General features: G+C 37.0%; 1 protein-coding gene across 12 annotated transcripts in view; it reads left to right on the top strand.

Annotated features, from left to right (window-relative positions):
• The window catches only part of marchf8 (membrane-associated ring finger (C3HC4) 8), a 93,702-nt gene that overhangs the window by 50,244 nt on the left and 20,503 nt on the right, over window positions 1-22,955 (top strand). For 11 of the 12 annotated variants that reach the window (XM_088635401.1, XM_088635403.1, XM_088635400.1 and 8 more), the window contains one exon: window positions 17,877-17,927. In XM_088635401.1, the coding sequence (XP_088491527.1) occupies window positions 17,877-17,927 (51 nt within the window). Of the gene's footprint in view, window positions 1-4,825; window positions 5,253-17,876; window positions 17,928-22,955 lie in introns of those variants that run through there. The other variant, XM_088635410.1, reaches the window with a different exon arrangement.

The following is a 22,955-nucleotide window of genomic DNA, read 5'->3' as shown; positions in this document are numbered from 1 at the left end:
ATGTTCAGTCTTATATGTTTTCTCGTCAGAGTACAATGTGTGATTGAAGCAACTTTTTTATTATTCTACAAATGCATGTGTATAAAGAGGTTTTAAAGACGACCATACATTCCTTTTAGTTATTTATCTACTCCTTTTTTGCAAGCTCTTCTCTGTTCAGCTGCTTGTAAAGCACTCCTATGACTCATTCATGTATTCTATAATGTATTTTTCAGTCCTCAGTTAAAATATGCTCTAACATCAGTAAGATTGTAGATGAAATAAAAATAAATCTACTCTTTAGATTTTGTTATATATATAGAGAGAGAGAGAAGATAAAAGGTTATTTTACATTTAAGCCTTGAGGGAACTGAGAAATTTCCAATATGACTAAAAGCACTGTCTCAAACAGCAGGTGGTTCTTTAAGGACTGAATTTAATTAAGACTTGAAGCCCTCATCCTCATTGCACACTTGGAGGTATTCAGAACATATTTAATTGCCATTGAATCAGCTTACCTGTTCAACTACAAAAATACACATCTGATTACTGATGACACCATTATGTCTCTTTATCTGTAAGCAGGCTGTGTTTTCTGCCGTTAGGTCAAGGTTTGCGCTAAAGGTCTGTCATTATTTTTCAGTGCCTTTTCTTTAATGGTGTACTGCTAGTTACGTTTCACCTTTCTTTCACCCACCAGTTCTTCATCCTGTTAACATGGTGCTTTAAAATTGTGTTGCAAAAAGTCTGGTCCAAACTTTTTGTGACACACCAAGTGATTTTTTAAATCACCGGCACCGATGCTGCAAGAAATAATTTATTTTGAACTGAAACAATAGACGATAAGGGGTATTTGACTTCACTTTTCGAGCTAGAATTTCAGTGTGAAATGTGAGCTTGTTTTAACTAACAGAACTGTTTAATAGAATGTTCAATGCTGGGAAGCAGCTACAGAAGCTTCTAATCGTCACCTTGTAAACACAATCGCTTCTCGTTCTTCGGCACACTGGAGACCATGCACTTTTCAGGACCATCATGTTACAAATGTAGGCTCGAATTATAAAACCAATGCTTTCGCAGCATGAGTGATCAGTAGGGGACTTTCTGAATGTTTATCCAGCATGGTCACTGCACCTGTGCGTACAGTATCTAGTAATGAGGCTGTCTGAAGAAGCTGCTGTACCGTGACTGTGCAAGCAGCGACCTATATAAAAACACTTTTGAATTTTGCCATCCTCCATTATAAATGTCGTGACAATAACCTTGAATAACTCTCAATGTTGTCAAAGATTTATTCAGAGAAAGTTAGATGGGTCAGTTATGTGTGGCACTGTATGATAAGCTGTTATCATTTATCAAGAACATAAGGTGGGTAGTGTGCATGCAAGGAAGCTTGCCTTTAAAGCTGTGCACTATATCCTGCAGTGTAATTTGTTGATGTTTTCGATGTATTGTATACCTGTGGACTCTCATCTTATAACAACTGCATTCTTCAGTAAGTTAACATTGTACTGCAAAATGTATTTGATGACGTGCAGCACATACTGTACCAAACCATAGTGTACAGTATGAAAGACCTTTCAGGTCTTGTACAGCTACATGTAAACATGTAAGTTTTTCATGTTTAGTTAGCAGACATCATTTGTTCCCTTCTTGGCCAAACAGGCAAAATCCTATTCTAGCTAATGAACTGTATTACTCTCTTTACTCTCTTTACTCTGATGCTTAGAGAACCATCTTTGTTTTGGAGGAAATCTAGTCATTTCACTACAGTACATTACAGGTAAAACTGAAGTACTAGTTGCATACAGGGATCATAGAAAATAAAGTGGGGGAAAATCTCATTGATCTAGCTGTTTTCTTTATGTCATGTGAACAGGATGTAATAAATTCCTTGAAAACTTCCCTTTCTAATAAATGCTGTCAGTATTAAACAATCTTCTAGTTCGTCTGCTGGGGATCCTCTAACCCAGCAGTAAATAGAAAGCTATGCCAAAAATGTAAATCGTCAAGCAGATGGAAGCCTATGGACTTCCAGGGCATGTGTGACCTCAGTCCAATCTGTACTTTTTCCAAGCTTGTCTGAGAAGCAGACATCTGTTGAGACTGAGAGAATGCATCTTTGCTCTTTGGAGGGAATTGCACTGAATGGCAGAAGCAAATGTTTTCTAGAGAACTGAATTTAGAACTATTTTCCTACAGAAGGGATTTTAAGTGTTAACTCTTGTCTATCATTTTGTGCATCCCTCTAGAACTGAAAGATCTATTTTCCCCATATTGAGCAACCGGTTACCCTATGCTCGTCAACAGTGGGCTTAGGAGTGCTGACATGAACATACCCTTAGCCTGTGATGTTTGAATTGCCAGGGTATCTTTTCTGTTGATGCTGCAGGACAGAAATGCAAACATTTGTTCCTTTTAGGCAGGACAGGCACTGTTCTCATTTCTCATATCTAAGTCCAGGTTCATGTACAGTTTAAATAAATTAGACATTCCTAAACATCGTGTTTTGTTAAAGGTATGCCAAGCCTCATTCATAGCTTCACTTAGTGGTGAACACGTTTTAAGTAAAAATGTATTTACATATTTTGTTAAACATTGCTAAGAAATTTATCTTTTTGATTCAATGTTTAACATCTCTATAGCCTATGAAATCCTTTGATCGAGTAGTGAAAAGACATATACTATCTATCATTTTCCCTTGCTGCATTACTAGAGTTTCAATTCTTTTATACTGGTCTCCAGCCAGTGTTGCTTTGAATTGGATTATGCTTCTATATCCGTAAGACGAGGGTTGTTCCAGTTTACTGTAGCCAGTAGCAAACCTTGAATTGTCACAAGTGATATTTGTGTTTGTGATGAAAATTATTCCTGGCATTTGCTCTGAAACTACCACCATGCTGACAGACCTTCCCAAAATGGGCATGGTTAGAAACCATGATTTCTACATTTTAATCAAAGCTAGATCACATAGTGGCCTTGCTTTTTTGGTTGTTGTATCATTCATGTTCCTTCGATAACATTCAGTATGGGAATCTTTAGAACTGCAAGCTACTGCTCCTTGCTTTAGCTTTATAATATTAGCTAGATAACTGCAAATAGGTTTTTGAGTTCATATATCCTATAAAATTTTAGTGTTATAGGATAAAGGTTTTGTCAAGCAGGTGATGATTCATGCTCACTGCAAATGTGAGGTGTAAATGGGATTTTAGTGTGGTAAAACCAGACCAGTTTCAAGTCAATCAGTATAGCAGTATCTACAGTACCAAGCAGCGGTTGGGTAAGCATGTTGGTGGTCTTACAGCCATATTGGTTTAAGCAGAAGCTCCTTTTCAGCATTATTCATATCAGCACCACAGTGGTGTCTGCCAAGCTTGGAGTTGGAAGTTTTGAGGAGATGTAGACAGCATTACCGGGAGCATTTACCGGTGCATGTGAAGTGCTGTCCTGATGCAGGTCTGGCTGTGATGAAAGTGTCCAGTTAAATGATACAGCAGTTTCTATCACCATGATGGTTTGACTTTTGTAAACACAATGGTAGTCAGGCAGACATTGGGCTTTATGCAGGACCTCCATTTAGCCACATGTTAACTATACTGTCACCAGAATGATACAGATCAAGTATTTGCTCAAGAACAGCTTGCTTTACAGCATGTGTAGAAACAAGAAACGAATGACAGTACAGCAGCCTAATGACTTTCTGTTGACTCTCAATTCAGTTGCTATCATAGTTCCCAAGACAGAAGCAGCTTGAGTAGTGAGAATAAAATCCTCACTAGAATGATACCATGTTAGGAGTTAATTGAAAAATACTGTATTTTTTTTTAAAACATCTGGAGTTAGTTACAGTTTATGCATCTGTTGTGAAGGAATATAAGTCAGGCATCTATTTTGGTTTATGCAGGAACCCTGTTTTCATATATATAGGGTTACCCCAGAAATGCAGCTGTGAAGTTGATACTGTCCATGTACATTTGACAAAACAATTTTATTAGACATGTACTGGAAAGCTTCAATTATTTATATTAAGGTTGCTGCTGGAAGAGGTGTTAGTGGGGCCAGTAGGGGGCGCTTACCCTGCAGTCTGTGTGGGTCCTAATGCCCCAGTACAGTGACGGGGACACTATACTGTAAACAGGCGCCGTCCTTCGGATGAGACGTAAAACCGAGGCCCTGACTCTCTGTGGTCATTAAAAATCCCAGGGCGTTTCTCGAAAAGAGTAGGGGTATAACCCCAGCGTCCTGGCCAAATTTCCCATTGGCCCTTACCAATCATGGTGGTGGAGAGGAGTCCCCATTACCTGTAAAGCACTTTGAGTGGAGTGTCCAGAAAAGTGCTATAGAAGTGTAAGCAATTATTATAATTATTATCATTTTATTCACTAGAACAATATGGTCACAACATGCTAGGATGAAAATGTGCGGTAAACTTACAAGAGAGTTTAAAAAATAGTTTAATAAAATCTTTAATGTTCTTAATTAGTGAATAACCTCATGTCAGATAAAAGGCATTAGCACTCATATCTGTAATTCCATTGATACACTTTGTGTACTTAAAGGTCCTAGAAACACCCCATCTTTTTTAGGTTTTTATTTGATTTTGCCTCAGCTCCTTCTCCACTTGGTGTTCTCTGGCAGTTTTATGGGAAAAGCTGCTAATTTATTTGAGCACCGTGGGACAAGTGGCATACCATGTTTATTTTTTAAACAGCAGATCCAACAATCAGGAACTGCCTGCAGGAGAGAGGAGGGTGTTGGGGGTGGAAGATAGACGACCTAGAAAAAAAAGGGGGGGGGATAGAAATTGCCATGTGGCCCTTCTTCATTCTTCAAGTGCCTGTTCATAGCAACAAATGGCTGGCTGTCCTTTCGGGACAGGAAAGCTGATTCCCTCTGGGACAAAGAGAAGGGGTGGGGACAAAGTGGATTCACCCAGGCCTCATGAATTATTCAGCAGATGCCGCTTTGATTGGAATCAGCTGGAGGAAGCAGCTTGTCCAATGTAATCACAGACTGGTGTGGTGCTCTGGAGCTGTGAGCAAGCCCAGACAAGTCGCAACTCCGCTCTGCAAGCTCAGGCAAATGTAGGGCAGGCTGCGGCTGCCGCCGCCGCCACCACCGCTGCTACAGCAACGCTTCCATATCTGCCAACCGGTCCTGCAGGGAAAACAGGAGACATGTAACCTTTGGGGGAATCTCTGTGAGTGTGTGTGGAGGGGACTTCCACATTTAAGGATATACAAATGCATTCCTGTTGGAAAATGAAGCTTCAGGTAAGAGTGCTCACCAGTGTTATTGACAGCAGGGAATTGAGCTGTGTGCCTACAGAACCAAGACTTGCATCCTCAGGTGCCGTGGAATATGAATGTACTGTAACCATGGATGCTGTGCAAAGGCCTGCCTGTTCCATCTGTCACTTACAGTACCGACGAGCACAGCTCGCAGTTCTCGGCTTGGTCACTTCTTCTTTTGCCAAAGTCAGTTGTTCAAAATGATTAATCAAGTGAGATTGCTAGTCATCTGTGAGGTCAAACAAAAAGGTTTGGTCCATTCTGACGTACGGTCCCATAAATGTTTTGCGTTTGCTCTGTGACTGGCTGTTTTGTTTGTGGGTCCAGATTAGCACGACATCTGTTAACAGAGACATGCAAAACATTGACCCACTTCTTTTTTTTTTCTCCCCTTTCTATGGTTGTTTTTTTTTTTTTTAGACTTAAAAGCCCGGACCTGGTGAAATGGTGCATGAAACCTTTGAAACGAGATGTGCTGATATAAAAGAGGAGCTTTTGTGTGGGAGACTATCATGAGCGGTCATAGAGAGGGACCGATTATACTTTATACTACTCTTGTGATCTGAAAACAAATATTGTTTTCATTCAGAAGCATAAAAACGTGGGTGCTGTCTGATTTTTTTTTTAAGTAATGTGGTCATTTATACCAGAAATGTGTCCAGTATTGTTTATTCCAATCCTGTTTAAAAATGAAGTTTGAATTGTCTGTGGTATTCTGACGTGAACTGACATTAATGATATCTGCATTACACTCACTTTATTCTGTTGTCTTCCTAAGATTCGAATATTGCTTCAAGGTCTGTCACCGGGGCTCCTCGAATCTTCTTAAGTGCGAATGTTATTATGAGCTTTCGGTGACAGATAATCAGCTTTTAGCCTGAAACGCTACTGAGCTGTCTGAGAAAGAAACATCCGAACAAGAGGAGAGCCGAAGGAGCAGAATACATCACAAAGGGCACAACTTATGCCTTTGCCTCTGCTCTTGTTTTTTTTTTCAAGAAGAAAGTAGGTAGCTGAGCTTAGAGATTGATTTGTAATTTCAATCCAAGTTTTAGCAAATCACATCACTGCTCAAAATCGGTGGCTTTGTGTGAAATCCCTTGGCATAAGATTAATGGTCACGTGCAAGACTGGGATTTAAATGTAAAATCTGCCAGAATGGTGGCAATAGGGGACGGTACTCCAGATGGAATCTCCAGTATCCTAGGTTTATCTGTATTTATTAACTTTGCATTGTAAACGTACACAAATAAGCATACTCAGATGGAGCCTCATAGGAATTTGTTTGCCAATTTTCTTCCTAGTATTATTGTGATTACTAGCACCTAGTAAATAGATTCTGAATACACTCCATTTACAGCACTTTTAAACAAGTCACTACCTATAGTAAGGGCAAACTCCTGCCTGCCACCATGTGGTATTGAAATATTTACAACAAATACAACAAATACAATAGGCTGAACACAACTCATTTCCCAAGTTTCAATGCCAGTGTTGAATGTTTTTTGACTGAAACAAACAATACCGAAAAAACATCTCTCAAGAATATTTACTTGTGTTAGTTCAAACTTGATACCTTTTTTTAAAGGGATAAACTAGTTCACATCGTTTGAAATTTGCTCTTAGAAGTTTTATTTTTTTAAAGTAATGTTTGTTTAAAATTCTTCATCTTTCTTCAACTTATATTACTTTAAAAATAACTAACTATTATACATATTTAAACCAAGGCTTTAGACTTATTAAAAACACTTAACACAGAGTTTCCAAAGCAGTTTTAAAGTGACATACGTGACCGGACAATTGTTATAATGCAAAAGAGACCACCTGTACTCTAAAACAGTACAAAATCGGTAAAGACCTTTTTGATTAAAAATTAACATCCAACTCAAAATTTAAGAATGTATTAGATTTAGTTAATATACTGTAGTGCGTTTGTGTGTCAATATACATTGTAACAAGTAATAGGTTTATTCCATGCTGAAAAAAATGAAGAAAGAGAACACAACGTTTCGGCCGTGGAGCCTTCTTCAAGGCTCCACGGCCGAAACGTTGTGTTCTCTTTCTTCTTTTTTTCAGCATGGAATAAACCTATTACTTGTTCCTTTGCAGCCTACGCATGCTGATGTGTTTTCAAGTACAAGGATAATTTTGTGTGGTATAATATAAAATTCAAATCAAATCAAAACAGGATATGCCTATTAAAAGCAATGTACATGACAAGTATGCACTACACAGCCCTTTAAAAAAACACTCTGTTATTTGCAAGAGAAATACAGTGGTTTCCAACATCGCTGGAATAGCATGTTGCTTTTGCCTCAAAATTATTAATCTGCTTCCCAAGGTCTAATGTACTGACTAGCAGTCACAGAGGTTTTTCCATGCTAGTGCAATTTAACATTCTTTTCAGAGAAATAAATAATTTTATATTTAGGAGTGTTTGTAATATCGCTGCATTAAAGGTCAGGTAATTGAACCTTGTGATCTTCATTCAGTTCAATGAAACATTTAGACTCCAGGATCTTCTGTGTTTATATTGAAATAGCTTAACAATCATAAGTGAAAATGTGTGCTCTTTATTTAGGATTGTCTTTTTCACAGTAGTAAATGAGTGAGGCGTTCTTGAGAGGCCAGATAACGCACAACCTTAACTTATTGGGCCTCCTTCAACCCAGCCTTCCTGATTTACAGGTCAGCAATATACTGTTTAGGTTAGAAACATCAACAGACCTTGCAGCTTCTGTATTAGAAGCAAGTATAACAAAACGTCTCAATAAGTGTTTGATTTTGCATCTGTTTATTGCTAATGTTTTCAATCACCACGTCCATACACACAAGCCTTCGTATTTAACCCTTTTAATATTATTCTCTTTTTGGATTCACATTAACAGCCAAAGAAAATGCTTTAGAACCCACCTGTCAGCTCTTTGTATATTACTACACTCTTGTTATTCTAGACAATTTCAAAATCATTACAAACTTCGCTTTCTGTGATTCTTGAAGAGAAAAAAGATATGATAATATTGTACAGTTCATTTTGAGGCAAGGAATATAAAAAACATGTTTTGAGATTAGTTTTTGCTGAACTTCGAATTCTGATGTAAAACCAGAAAGCGTAGTAAAAAATATTGTATGTGCTTACTGTTGCTACTTCTGCATTTTTGTCTACTTCTGTGGTAAGTACAACAGTCTGTAAAATGTCAGAAGATGCCTCTTTTCTGGACCACAAGAACATTACTAAGACTTAATGTAATGGATTGCAACATGCTAATAGCACAGTTCCTCGGAGCCCTGCGTCCTTCACAGCAGGATTCATTCTTTTTTCTGTTTTAAAATACTGCTCTGCAAATGAATCTTTTAACGTTTGAAATAGTGTCTCTTATTATCTATACACTTTCTCTCCTACAATGAGTAGAGATCCACCCATGTTTAAAAAAAACCCATAACCTGACTTCCATTTCTTGAAGATTGCAGGTGCAGTTCTAGCCTTAATTGTACAGTAGGTACTGCATTTTGGCAGTTTCCTGTGCAACATGTGGATGCAATCTGTTGTGGTAGTTGACCACGGATTTTTCGGATTGCTGAAACCCATGTGTGGTGTTCCTGCTGATGAAAAGAGAAGGATTTCCTGCAGTGTGCTGAAGGAAGGGTATTTATGGTATGATTTGGTGGATGTGTGGTTTGCCGAGTTAATGGCTGTCGTACGATTTAAACATTCTGCTAAAACAACTGCATACTGTGTCCGTTGGCTTTAATGAGGTTATGGGACCCAAATAGGTGTTGTTAGAAAAAGTCTTTGCAGCTTTATTATCATATTTAATTATATAATTATAATAACTTAAAGTAGTAAGAACTCCCTTTTAGTGACTTTCCCTCCTTTTACTCCCCAACGTGAAGTACCGGATTAGAGTTCAGACACATCTGTACGCTATCAGTAGAAGACAAAATCCCTGGAAGCTAATGAAATCCATGCTCCAATGATGTCTAGACTGTAGGACTCTACATGCTTTCCTTTTCTGGTCAAACCACTTGGGAGCCTGTGAGTAGCCTTTGTAGTGTTATTGTCTCAAGACTGTTTGCTGTAGACAGTAAGTGTCACAATTCCTGTACATTAGGCTCTAGCCTTTTGCTGTGTGAACCACGCAGGACCCCTGCTCTCTAAAAGGAGGGCATTCCAATAAACAACAAAGATTATTTTAAAGAAGACCATTACCCATAAGAAAACAGTTTCTAGAATCAGTTTCCTCATCTCCATTGCTTTTATAATCATTTAAATTTCAGTAATTAACTTAAACACCATGCCAGACCTAATGAAGTTCTGATGAACAGCTTAAAAACAAAGCTGGTTACTTTATATTGAATATTTTTTTATAAATAATATGAATCTAAATAATATAATCCCAATTTGCATACTCTGTGGTACTCAGCAGTTTTATCACTATCAATTCTGTTTCAAAAGACAATCCAACAGCAACAACAAAATGATTGTGCTGCCATGAAGGGAAATGTTATTAAATGAAAAGTAAGACCACATTCAAACACAGTTATCTCTTGCCACAAATTTTATTTGATTTAGCTCAGAACCATTTTGGTGTAAAGCTCAGCAATATCTCATTATTACATATACTGTATATGCCCAACATGGAGTTTATTCAGACTTGTTGCAAACTCCGTAGTGTGTGACAGGCGATTTAAAGATTGGAGGAACAGCGTATTTCTCATTGACATCACTGCCAGCCTGCAGGTGCCTAGCAAGTTACTGGAGTCACTGTTTACTGGGAAGTTTAGAGAGCATTGACCATCTATTTCCTGCTTTATCCTGGTGACCTAAGAACTGCTACAAAGGAGAGGAGGCCATTCTGTTTATTGAGTTAATTGGTTAGTTGATCCAACAACCTCACGCTCCCATTTCTTGAAAAAAGCCGGGGTATCGGCTTCAGCAACATGACTGCATAGCTTATTCCATATCCCCACAACCCCATGGGAATAAGGATTGACATTCTGATAGCCAAATTGCAATTTTAATAAGCTTATGGGATTGGTTTGGATACTGTAGATATGGCTGGGGGACCCTTAATGTAGCGGTGTCTGCCCTCCCCAAGGCAGCAAAGCATTGTTTACGTTTCTCACAGGAGAATTGGTTAGAAAAGGAAGGATTCTGGGTTGGCCAATTCATAGAACCCCTCACAGATGTCAGGCATTTACTTTCAGGATATGTTTTACCAATAAATCAAATTGTGTTACAAAAATAACTTGGAAATGACTGTTTAATGCCTGTAATGACGTTTATACAACTTGATGTGCTGTGCTTAAAGTAAACTTATAGAGTTTCTTTGTATGGAATGCTACCTATAACTATAAAAAAAGTATCTACCAAAATAACTTGAGAGGTAAGAAAGGAATTACACATGATGTCTATATAATATTCTAGAGTAGAAAAAAATTGAAGGAAAATTGGAAGGAAATAGGCACATATTGATAGTCTGAAGTCTAAACATATGACTGCTTAAAATGTGAAATTATATAGCAAATGCGAGCAATAACAAAAACAAGTTAGTGGCAAATCAAGGTGAAATACACATCTTTCACTAAAATGAAATAGTACAGTGGTAGAATGCATGAAAATAAGCTAAATGTGAACCACAGCTGCATAGCAAAATAATGAAGTGGCCTTGTTCCCGACTGTGGTGTGACTTGTACATAGGTGATAAATTATTCCAGCATGCTAAATCAAGATTTTCAGTTCCACTAATGGTAGCAGGATAATGAAATTCCCCCAGAAAATGATTCCACTACAAGTGGAAAGTGCAGTGTAGGTGTGTACACTTTTATCTGTAACTGAATTAAATTTTAATCAATTGCTCATGTCTGTCAAAAAACATCAAATGTACACTCCTACAACTGCAAGTTCATCAGGAGACATTTAATCAAAAGTTTATTTCACCGAAAGATTGCATTTTCATATTTTTAATAACACCATAAAGAGGCTGGGTAACAGTGTTTAAATAGTGGAGCCCAAACTAAGTGGAAGACGATAACTATAATCTCAAGAGTCTTTAAACTTCTAGTGCAGAAAAAATGGGAGCAGTTTTAGGTCTTATGATAGATAGTCTATAGTCCATAGTCTAAGGCATTATTTAACATTTTATTTAAAATATTTTATGCAGCATTTTCAATTGTAGCATTTTTCTTTTTTAATAAATGCAAAATCTAAAAGCCTACACTTGATTTGTGTGTATTTTGTTACAGTAGAAGTTGATGATGCAAAGAGATTCTTATGACATGATACCTTTGTTTCTACCAGGATAGTGAGAGTGCTATTGATCTATAATAGCTGTTTAAATTGTGTGACAATAAGAAGGCAATGTTGGCAGTTACAAAAAGAGAAGCATGAATGTAACCAGTGAAGATTTGAAGATATGGGACTAAAATGTGTATTTTAGTTGTTTTGTTAGGAATTATCAGGAAGGGTTGACTAAAAAAGTCAACCGTAAAAAATACTGTTTTGTAAGCTTAAACTTCTTTGTGATTCCAGAACACAATATTTCAAATTCTTTGTAATGCTGGTGTTTTTTTGACCCAGTGAAGATAATTTAGTTTGATGTGGTGCAGCTTAGTGTACAGTATGTGCAGACCTACATTTGGGGTGTACGTTCTGATAGAACTTTCATAATTATTTGTGGCAGGTGTACATATATCCGAAAACTTAACATTCATTTATTACATCATTTTGTCTTTATCTCATTTTAAATTTTAGAGATGGTTTTTGTCCTAAATCAGTCCTGCTACAGAAAACACATTTTTATATTGAGTCACACAATCCATAAAAAAGATGAATGATGGAAGCTAAATGTGGTTTTATTTTAAGAAGGGGAGTGGGTGGATTCTTAGAGCAACAGAAAGCGACAAGGGGGATGAGAAGATACACGTTGTATCGGAGACATGATTTATGGATGGCCCTAAACCTGGACCAGAGACTCCCAGAAGGGGGCTTTCATTGTGTTTTGCAATAAGATGACATGAAGGACTACATATGGTTAGCAAGGTAAAAAGCAAGACCTCCAGACAGATGTAAAGCTTTTCGAGTTTTCTTCCAACTTTGTAATGTGCCAGGCAGCCTCAACGAAAGGACTCTTCTTCCAGGAAAATGGTGTGCTGTTTTTAACTTGGATCACTTTTGTGTACAGGCAGAAGGTCATCCTCAAGAAGAAGATCCATCAAGGAGATTTACCGTCTTTGTACCCTGCAGCAGGTGTGGCTCCTCCATAGTCTGTGGACAGTCACTGGAAGTAAATATTATTAGAGTCATGGTGGATCTGTGACCATGCTCTGTAGTAGTACATGGATTAGCCACCTGTTTACAGAAATAGTACACCAGGAATGACATGGAGTTCTTCATTTACACATTTCTGAAACAAGGGATCTCTATTTACTGTATGAATTTGTTCTATGAACTCAGTGTAAAGTATGCATGTATATAATCCATCAGCCTAAACATTGTCCTTAGCTCCTGTGTGCAATGTCATTTGGCAGATTTTATATGTGCCATAGAACTTGTTTTATGCACGTGTTTGGCACTTTACTCTGAGCATGGTCTTAACTGAAAGTGCTTTAAATTGGAGTGCATAGTTTTATTAGTGTTTGTAATAAGTTATCAGAGCTGATAGCAGAGCTACTTGTCTTTGGGGACCTCCTCCCTAAGGACTCTTATTAAGTGCATTCCTCTGAGTCCTCTTTAAAACAAGAAGCTTTTTCTCCTTTGTCTTAAAGTTTATGCTCGTCTCCATGCAAATTGTTTTTTGATTGGTATTTATTTTACAATTGCAATATTTGTCAACAGAGCTCTGTAATTGAAGAAGTATATTTGTATAGTTTGTGTCTTTCAAATATTTCATTTTGCTGTAGAAAGTGTCTGCTGTTTGCAGTTGCTTTTTTATTGTTGTTTCCCTCTACAAAATAGTTTCTGAAAGAACATTAAAACTGAATGTGTTTTCCCTGTACACAGCCACTTGAAGAATTTATGTGCAGCCATGAAAGGTAAAACCAGCTCTTTGGGCATGCTGTAGTTTTTGACTTTGGCACACACAAGCCTGGCTCTTCTGATGGCTTACTGAGGATTGTGATGCCACTGTGCATTTTGCATATCTATCAAAACTACCGGCCTTCTGGCATCAGTGACGGATTATAATGTGATTAATAGCTGGCGCTTTGTACGCTGACAGCGAAGTCGCCGAGACTGACCCTTTTCAGCATGTTTTGACTACATGACCTAAGAGGCCTTAACTGTAGGTGGAGTAAAACAATATACCAGCATGTTGTCATAACCTGAATCTAAAAATATTAGTTATAATTCTTTTACTCCATGAGACTTGAACATAGTTTTCTTTCTGAATTAAATCCAACACACTTTGAGTGTCATAATATTGTTGTTTATAAGCAATGAATGATTTCCTAGGGTCAAAATTATTTGTATTTATGTTATGCCAATCATATTATTAAACAATATACTGTAGTTAATTCACTTATTACTTATTTAATTATCCTTTATGTGTGTAATTTTAAAATGGGAGAGGGTCATTTCCTAATGGACAACGGTCACAAATATATCATCCATTGATTTTGTTTTGCATTTTGACATCAAACATCAACAGGTCTGAGTGCTCAGTTAGAGCACATCCCTAATGGCAGTCAATATAAGCAGTCATGTGTATCTGTGGATCTGTTCTTATGTGATTGGCTTCTCAGAAAACAGCCTAACTAAAAGGCTCAGAAGAAAGGGTAGATCTTGACTAACCAATTTTGCTTGCTCTTAGTGGTTGTGTTATACAGTAGATGACTTATAGTACTATTTCATAGTTGTACAGCAAATGGTTTTGTTTCTTTTTCAAACAACGCTGTTGAGCTTTTGGGACGAAGCAGAATATAGCTTACAGTCTTGTTACTGAACATTGATATAACTGCTTTTCACAACTGTCTTATGCTGTGTGTGACACCAGTGATGCTGACCTAGATATTTTGATCACGTCTTATACTTGTTACTAATCCTGGACTATTTAAATCCCATCAGAGTTCATTCTCACACAGGGAGACAAAACATTTCTTAGCTCCTGTATAGTTGGCTACTCTAAAGACATGTAGCCTTATAGGAAATTAATAGATATAAATAGGAAGCATGGACCTTGGGTGAAAGTACCACTCTTGATTATAAAGATCTGTGTAAAATGTGTAAGTGTAAGCCCTGGATGGTGTACATACTGTAGTTTTGGAGACAGAGAGCACCCTTGCCTTTGTTTCTCCTAACCATTAGTGTTTCACTACAGAGTTGGAGAACAGTGCACCTAGTTGAATTGTTTGGAAAGTACTGACTAAAGTGATGTAGGCTGAAATTTTCACTTTTAATTCAAAGAGCTTTATGACTGAATGTGTGGTAATTATTAGAGAATCAGATGTATCTGTCAGGTATCCTGATAGAGGAGCAGGTAAGTTTATAAATATCTTTAAGGACAACCTGAAGCCTTCCATAAAGTAAAGAATAATGGTTTATATTAAACATCACTGTTGTTTCCATGCTGGCTTATAATACTTTATTGCTTTATTTAATGCATATTTCTTAAATTGATGGTGATTAAATGTTTTTTTTCAATCCCGATATCCAGTGTTTTGAAGCATTACACTTTTAGAAGTTAGTTTTAACTTAACTTACAACAGTTTTAAGTTTTCAGAAAGAGCTGTTGAAACTTCAGGATACTCACAAGAACCTTTCACATATTATTTTCTTGCCAATTTATTGAATTAGTGTGGTTATTTGACATTGTACAGATTCCTACATGTGTGCAACAGGCTCTTTGTCAAATATTGCTGGGAGGATTTTTATACCACTATCCTCTGAAAGTTGCCAAAAAAAGTTCTGCATGATCAGGGCCAAATAGCATTGACAAATGGTAAACATTTAAAAGACAGCTGTTGTCAGCATGAATACAGGTTCCTCTGCCTTTATGTTCCCATTTTAGAACTGACTCTTAAAACCTGGGTTCATACCTTCTCTAAACTTGTCAGACAGTTCGGGTTTGTTCTCAAAATCAAGGCTTACATTATATTTTCTGAAAGAAACATCATGATAGAGGTGTTGCTTTAGCGCTTTGGAAATGGATATCTCCATGTTTAACATGAAACGAGTGTTATTTTACTAGTGTTACTGTAGTATCCCCAAAATTGGAAATGGAAAAGTCTTGACGTATGGTATTTCCATTCAGCCTCCTGTCCTGAAATCAATCAATAGACCTAATTATTTATTTAATGGCACATAAAGCAAGGAACCATTTTTCAAAGTCTTGTGTTTTACTGTGCTTGAAAGATTAATTTAGTTTGAGGCTGTAAGAAAATCTAAAGGATTCTAAATATTTTTTTACATATTTGCAGTAAGTAAATGAGGTATTTAATAAAAGAAAATCACTGAATCTCTCAAGGAATAATGTTAAGCACTCGCAAAGACTTGCATAACTTGCATAAATCTGGTTTATTTACACCATTAATTGTCAATTTTCTAATAACTAAAATCTTAGATGAATATCTGGGGGCTGATTTCTACTTATCCTGTTCAGAAAGTCATGTTTTTAATACTCTAAATAGCCCTAATGTCGATGAATGGATTAGAGTCGTCAACTCCCATCAGTTCCAGTGCATTCCCAATAACATAATACATTTCACTTGCTGAAAGACCCATGTGGGCACAAGTACTTGTAACACTGGGGTTCCTGTTTGTGTCTACTAATAGTGTTTTATCTTTCAGCTGCACAGGGTTTAATTGGTTGTTGGTAATGGTGTCCTAATTGAAAGGAAAGCCTGTTTTTTATCATCTTGGCCATTGGTGTTCCATCCACCATGCTTACTGGCTGACCTTCTTATGTTCCTACCATCTGCTGTTTGTTTTCCATAACTCCTTGGCTTGTGATGTGCGTGTTGCTTAAATACCTTGTTTATTTTATAATAAAAACAAATTAAGTGTTTATTGTATCAGATGAGCTGTTGCCTCTCAGACACTGCCGTTCATTGAAATTGCTTTATTAAATGTTGTTGTAGATGTGAACCTTGGTTGTTTTATGCTAATTACAATTCATTATCGGTTGAAAAAAATCTAAATTGCATTTCCTTGATTAAACACCATACAATATTTATAACTATAGGGAGACATATGCAATAATTTATTTATTAATACTTTTAAACAGAAATGTATTTTTGAAAAAGAAAGAACAGATACTGATTAAAGGATAAGATAAACCATATGGCTTTGTGCTTCATTTTGGTTTCTGGCACTAGATATCACTTTAGATGACAATCTTTGTGTCCAAGCTTGGGTTCACCAGCAGTTTAAACTGACTAAGTTTAGTTGGTATAAAGCCACAGAATTTAGCCTTGCATTTACTTCGTTGTTAGTCCTTGAATTTGAAAGTCTGGGATGTTTTTCCTCTGTCTAACCCCTTAGCCATTCAAATACAGAATCATCAAAATGCAAAGCAGATATAGTTTAAGTGTCAGAGAAGCCCACTCACAAGTATCAAGGAAAACTCACATCTATTAGGTAAAACTGCATACATCAGGTGTCCTCTGATTTATGACCATAATATGGATAAAATTCTGAAAAAATGGTGGCATCTTTAAATTGAGAACAAAAAAAAAGGTTAAAGGTTCTGAAAGCTTGCACATTATTCAATTGCTGCTTTTTCTTTTAGAGAAAAGGCCCTTGAGCTATGGTTGGAATAGCTGTATTTTTAGGCCCTTTATTTACAGGGCTAAATGAGGATGTGTACTAGTTTTTCAGATAATATTCTCAGATATTGCAGAGCTTTGAAGTAAATGGCAAAAATATGCAAACTAATGAAAGCATTCAGGTTAATTTACAAAATTGCTCTCGAGATTTATAGTCATGACTGCTCTGAAAAGATTGAAAGACCAAAACCATTACAGGCACATGGAATGCTTTGAAAATAGGTATTTAAAATCCTTCTCCAGAGAAATCTGCAGTGGACAGCAGGAAGCAGTGTTTGTCCGGGGAAAACAAAGTGAAAGTAAATGTATAGATTGTAAACTAAGAAAAAAACCTAGTTTGTATGAAACCAACCTGAAATGAGGGTTGGCAGAGGAATAGATGGCTTTAAATTGAAGAATGAACCAAGTTAGTTTCATGTGAAAGCAGAAAGACTACTGAGCACAGCCTATACAGTAGATGTAGAATAAAGACCTGTTATTATGTAAGCACTAAATACTTTGCATTTGGACAGACCATCCTTTTAATTTCTTGATCAATTCTTGTTTTGTGTTTCAGGCATTTAGGACCATAGGTTTGTCTTCATAAAGGGAAGAGATTGGGCAAAATTAGTTAAACAAAATATAAAACTGCCTGATTGGATATAAACATTTTCATTTAACTTCTTACTTTTAAACATTTAGAATATTTGCTATTAAAAAGTAAAATATTCAATAATATATATAGTAAAATTTTAGGCTTCCTAGACTTGTGTCTTTTAACTTTTTCTATGCATTCACATTGTCCTAACAGTAATATTTCAGTGGGAAGAAAACAGTTACTCATCTTACCTCTTTCTCTTACAGAATGAGAAGCAGCTGGGACACTCTGCAAGCCGGTCAAGTAATATTTCAAAGGTATGTAACCTTTAAGTAGTCACAACTCAAAAACAGTACATGTAATGTTTAAGTCTGTAAGAACTGTAATCCAATTACTGTGTAGGCCTCTTAAAGTGATCAAAGAATAAAACCTCGGAAAAGTGCTATATTGGTCTCATTCATCAAATAAGTGGTCAGTTATTACTTGACAATTAAGCTGAAGGGAAAATCCTGAGAGTTATTACAGGCTGCTCCAGTTTCACCCATAGTCCAAAAGCATGCTGGTAGGCTTTTTGGCTTCTGGGAAAATTGGCCATGATGTGAGATAGGGGAGTTTGTTTGCCATATGTACATATACAATGGGATTCTTACTAAAGGCTGTTCTCTCAGGACATGCACAGTACAGCAGACAACTCAGTACAACAGATAACACCACGCAATGTGGTGTGAGTGTGTGCCTGTCAGTGTCTGCCCTTCAGTATGTCATTTGCCCGTTGCTTGCTGGGATAGACTATGGCTCTTTTGTGACCCAGCGCTGACTAAAGGGATAAGAAGGTGGATGGTTGAAAAAACCCCAACACCTTCTGCAAAGACTAGATTTTTTTGGGGTGAGGAATCGGCTCTCCCAGATAATTGGGCTTTCGTTGAATAAATGTTGTCATATTTCTTTACATTTGAGTCGGGAAAAGCAAAGGAATATGCAGCAAAGCAGTAAGTACTGTTTCTACAGTTAAAAACTAAATGTAATACATTTGATTGGCAATATAGAGGGTAAATGTTGTCTGTAGTCCTTGTTTGTGTGGTGTGCTGTAAAATTTAATTTAAAATTTATTCATGGTTATGAATGCTTTGAAGTCTATATTTAGTCTACAAGACTGGAGCCCACTCTCAAGGTAACACCTTTGTTTTCATAGTATATCAGTGCCTTTTTAGTAAATGTGCAGTATGTCTTAGGACCATGAGCCAGACGCAGTAAAAATACACTTCAGTGGCTTGGTTTTAGCATATTAAAAGGCCTAGTGAAAAAGTTGCCTCTAACCTTCTACTTTATTTTTGTTTTTCATATCGAGGTTCCTTAATTCTCAAATGCCAGCTTTTAATACCTCCCTTTCATGTTAAAAAATAACCTTCAACAGCATGGGAAAAATCAAAAGAGCTGAAAAAGGAAAATGTGATAAGAAGAGACTTTCCCTCAAGGCTACATCTGTCTCCTAAGGCAGCTTTAGCGAAGTCCATTTCGGTGTATGTGTGAGCCTCTTAGCAGATAAACCATTTACTTGATGTTAGAGTCAACCTCACTAGTAATAGTTTCCTGCACTTCCACTGGTGCATATGTACAGTGTAGTGACATTATGCACTAAGTACCTGCTAGAACAGTGTTGTGCTGTGTATTTCATCCAGACCTTGGCAGAGGATTGAGCAGTTTGGCAGGCTATGGCTGGTAATCACTGTGGCTGACAGTCAAAGATAAACAGCAGGTCTGTATAGTCTTTGCCAGAAAACATTGATACATTGTAAACCTCAAGAGGCAAGTATAAATTTAGATGAAAAAAATAAAGTTTTGCTGGGGGGGGGGGTAGGAGTTTTTTCTTCTTCCATATTTTAGAGTTATTTATTTTTTCTGAATGGGTTTTAAAAGAAATGGACCCCTTAAACTCGTTTTTCAGAGTGGACTATAAAATTAATTGTTGCGGAAGTTGTTTTTTTTTAGTTGAAATGAATTTCATGTATGGCCTTCATGGTCTCAGGACAGTGATTTTGCTCTGCATGTTTGCACCACTTCATACTCTGCAGTTGACCTTGTCTGTGGGAAATTGGCTAGTTTAAAAAATAAAGCTGTTGCAGTTGTTATCCATTTAGTGTTGGTCTCAGGACTGACTTCAACTATTTGCTTTTGCAGGAAGCTCTGAGGTCAGTTGTCTTCCTAATTTTAATCTTGATATCTGACAACAAATATTTCCCAATGACAGGCAGCACTGAAACCATTGATATGAAGAGACTGAGATCTCTCTCTGATTTTGTACCAAGGACTTAATGCATTTTTCTCTGCTTTTTTAAACCACATAAAGAGGGATTTGAGGGTTTAAGTCACTTCTGCCCTCCAATGCATTCTGGGCAATGTGGATGTATTGTCAGGGGGCTGACGTTAACCTGTGTAGAGACATATTTACAAATAATATATAATAAAATGTGCTTGAGGATATTAAAAAATGAATGAGTGACATACTTTAGGTTTGGAGGTAGCCATAGAAATTGAGACATTAATGTCATTAATAATGCTTCTAAAGTTATATAGATGTCATTTAACTTCTAGGCTGGTTGAGCCAAGTCATTTAAACGTTGCTATACTGTATTAAGAAACCAAAGAGAAAAACATTTGATTGGTCATATTGTAGACACACCTGACAATGGCATTTCAGGCATGGAAATAGTACCCCATTTCCATAGTATTGAGATCAGTTCACTCATTACTAACAGTGTGCTATTTTATACAGGCCAACAAAACCTGCTACATATTTTGTATTATCCTATTTGGGAATGTTTGCAGAAATATTGGGTTACAACAATGAGTCTTATTTTCCTTTTCAGTGTGACATAAAAAATGTAAACTCTATTGAGCTATTAAGAAAACAGATATTTTGAAACTGCATTTCTTTTGCAGTGAAATAGTCATTTGCAGTGTCTTAGGACTGGGTATGTGATGTTATCGGTGCTCTGTTGGAGTTTTTTTAATAATAAAGATCCGTGCCATTTCATAATCTTTGGTTTCTTTTGTTGTTGATTTTTACAGTCTTTACATTTGTGTGTTTATACAGATGAGTGGGTATAGTACAGTCCAGTATGTGTAGATACGTAACTGAAAGAAGGTACTCGCAACTATTTACTTAGGTCTGGAGACTTTTATTCCAACAGGTTTTTTTTTTTCATTTAAATTTAAGTGAAAAATTACTACATGCTTCTGATTTGTGAAATGTCTTTTGTGGAACATTCTCTTTCCTTTTCAGGGAGCAGATGCATAAACATGAAATGCTCATCTGAGAGATGTCAAAAGGAAATAGGTTGTCCCAGTGATATATGTCTTTCTCACCAATTCAAGGTTTAGCAAAGACATTGCTGACAGACAATCATACAGTTTAATGCCTCCAAACAGACAGAGATTTACAGACATGTAATAGACATTACAGTTTGTACTGTACAGTATGTATTCACAAACATGCTTCTTTGAATGACAGTGATGTTGAAGGGCAGAACTACAAGGCCATCCAGCACTACTGGAATGAAAACCTCTGCTACAATAAAGCATCAAGAAGTACTATAATGTTATGTTTTATTTATCAAACTACATGTTATGAAGTTCATAGAGATACTATGGTAACTCAGCCTTTGGCCACATCAAGAGTAAGCTGAACAGTGAAGGTAAAGATATACTGTAAGATACAGCACACCCATGATTTCTTCAGTGATTTGTGAATTTCACCCCACCAAGGTACTCGGAGCTAAAATAGCTAGACTAAAAGGGTAGACTTCAGTGAATAAAGAGCCTTATGAAAGACTGTCATTTGCTTTCCTTGGTTTAAAGTGGATTAAAGAACTTTTCACACATTAGCACTGATGCAGCTGTGATACCGAGATGGAAGGAGCTGTCAGACTATGCCTCAGGGAAGGAGGAGGCCTTCAAAGCACATGTTTTCACCCTGAGGTGTAAATGCAGCCACTCAGAGGCATGACCCAGATTGTCTGGGGGAGAGAGTCCAGCCTTTCCCTCAGTCTGTGTCTCCCATGTTGCTGACTTATTTATATATATCCGTTCTTTATCAATAAATGATGAATCATTTATTCATGGCCAAATGTTTGGATCGATTGGGGAAAAAATCTACAATCAATAAATTCCAGTATACACGTGCAATGTATCAAAAACATATTGCATAGGAGAAAAGGTCCAGTATGTGTCAGGACAAATGATGGATTGAAGTCCATGTCAGTGAAAGCTGGGTGGTGACCCCTTTGATTTACCAGTCCAGATGAACTTTGCACAAACTAAGGAAACACAATGGCTTTTCTTTCATGGCAGTGCTGTAAGCAAGTTAATCCTGTCCAGTTAACTATTTAGTAGTTCAGTGTCTTTGTTTGTACATGGCTTTCCTTTAAATTGCTCACTTTCCTATAGTGTTCTTTGAAGACTGTTGCATGACATGATGCAGATATTTCATCACAGATTTGTGCCGATTCTCTACACGTCACTGCAGAGTCATGAGAGTACATCAGTTTGCCATTGTTAGTTTTGTTTTATACCAACGTGGTTCCAGTATTTCCAAGTTGCCATAGAACATTTTACAGTAGAGTCTGGAAATGAAGCTGTTCCAGTAGAGGCTGTGAGTGACTTCTTGCAGCCAAACGTGTGTGCAGCTTTTCTCACGGCAAACACTCCGAGTGGGAAGTAACTGGGAAAAACTCCCTGTCCACCTGTGTGACCACAGACCCATATCTCCCTCCCAGCAAGCAGGTGTCTCTGGTGGTGGCTACCCATGTCCGTATCTCCCATATCTCATGCAGCAGGGTTAGAGGAACACAAGGTGTCACAGATCTTAAAGGTTAAAACCTTAGAATAAGCTTAATACGATTAAATTTGACAGGAAATAAAAACAATGGATGGTGACAATTACAGTGCTGAATGATGAACACCTAACCAAGGGTGAAACTGTGGTGGGGGGACTTGAGACATCTGAAAATATCACTTGGTTTTTGTTGTATGAAAATGTAAGAATAGAATTTTACTTCCAGACAGAACTGCTTGATTATAAACTACCTGGAGTTACCTAATTACCTAATTGAAAAAGCATTCTGGAAAAATCAATATTACAAACATAGATAAACAGGTCCTTGCAGATAACCTATTAAAATTAAATATCTAAATGACCTAAATATTATGCACTTTACGGTTTATAAGTGAAAAGATTAAGGTAGGTATAGATTTGTGTAGGAACCAAAAAGCTTGTTGACGCCTGTGGATCCTTCTTGCCTGATGATCCTTCTTACCTGGATGGGAGACCTCCTGGGAAAAACTAA

Source organism: Lepisosteus platostomus, chromosome 6, assembly GCF_059453375.1.
Source record: "Lepisosteus platostomus isolate fLepPlt1 chromosome 6, fLepPlt1.hap1, whole genome shotgun sequence".
NCBI lineage: Eukaryota > Metazoa > Chordata > Actinopteri > Semionotiformes > Lepisosteidae > Lepisosteus > Lepisosteus platostomus.
Note: the sequence above shows the minus strand (reverse complement) of the source record. Positions and strands in the feature narration are given on the sequence as shown.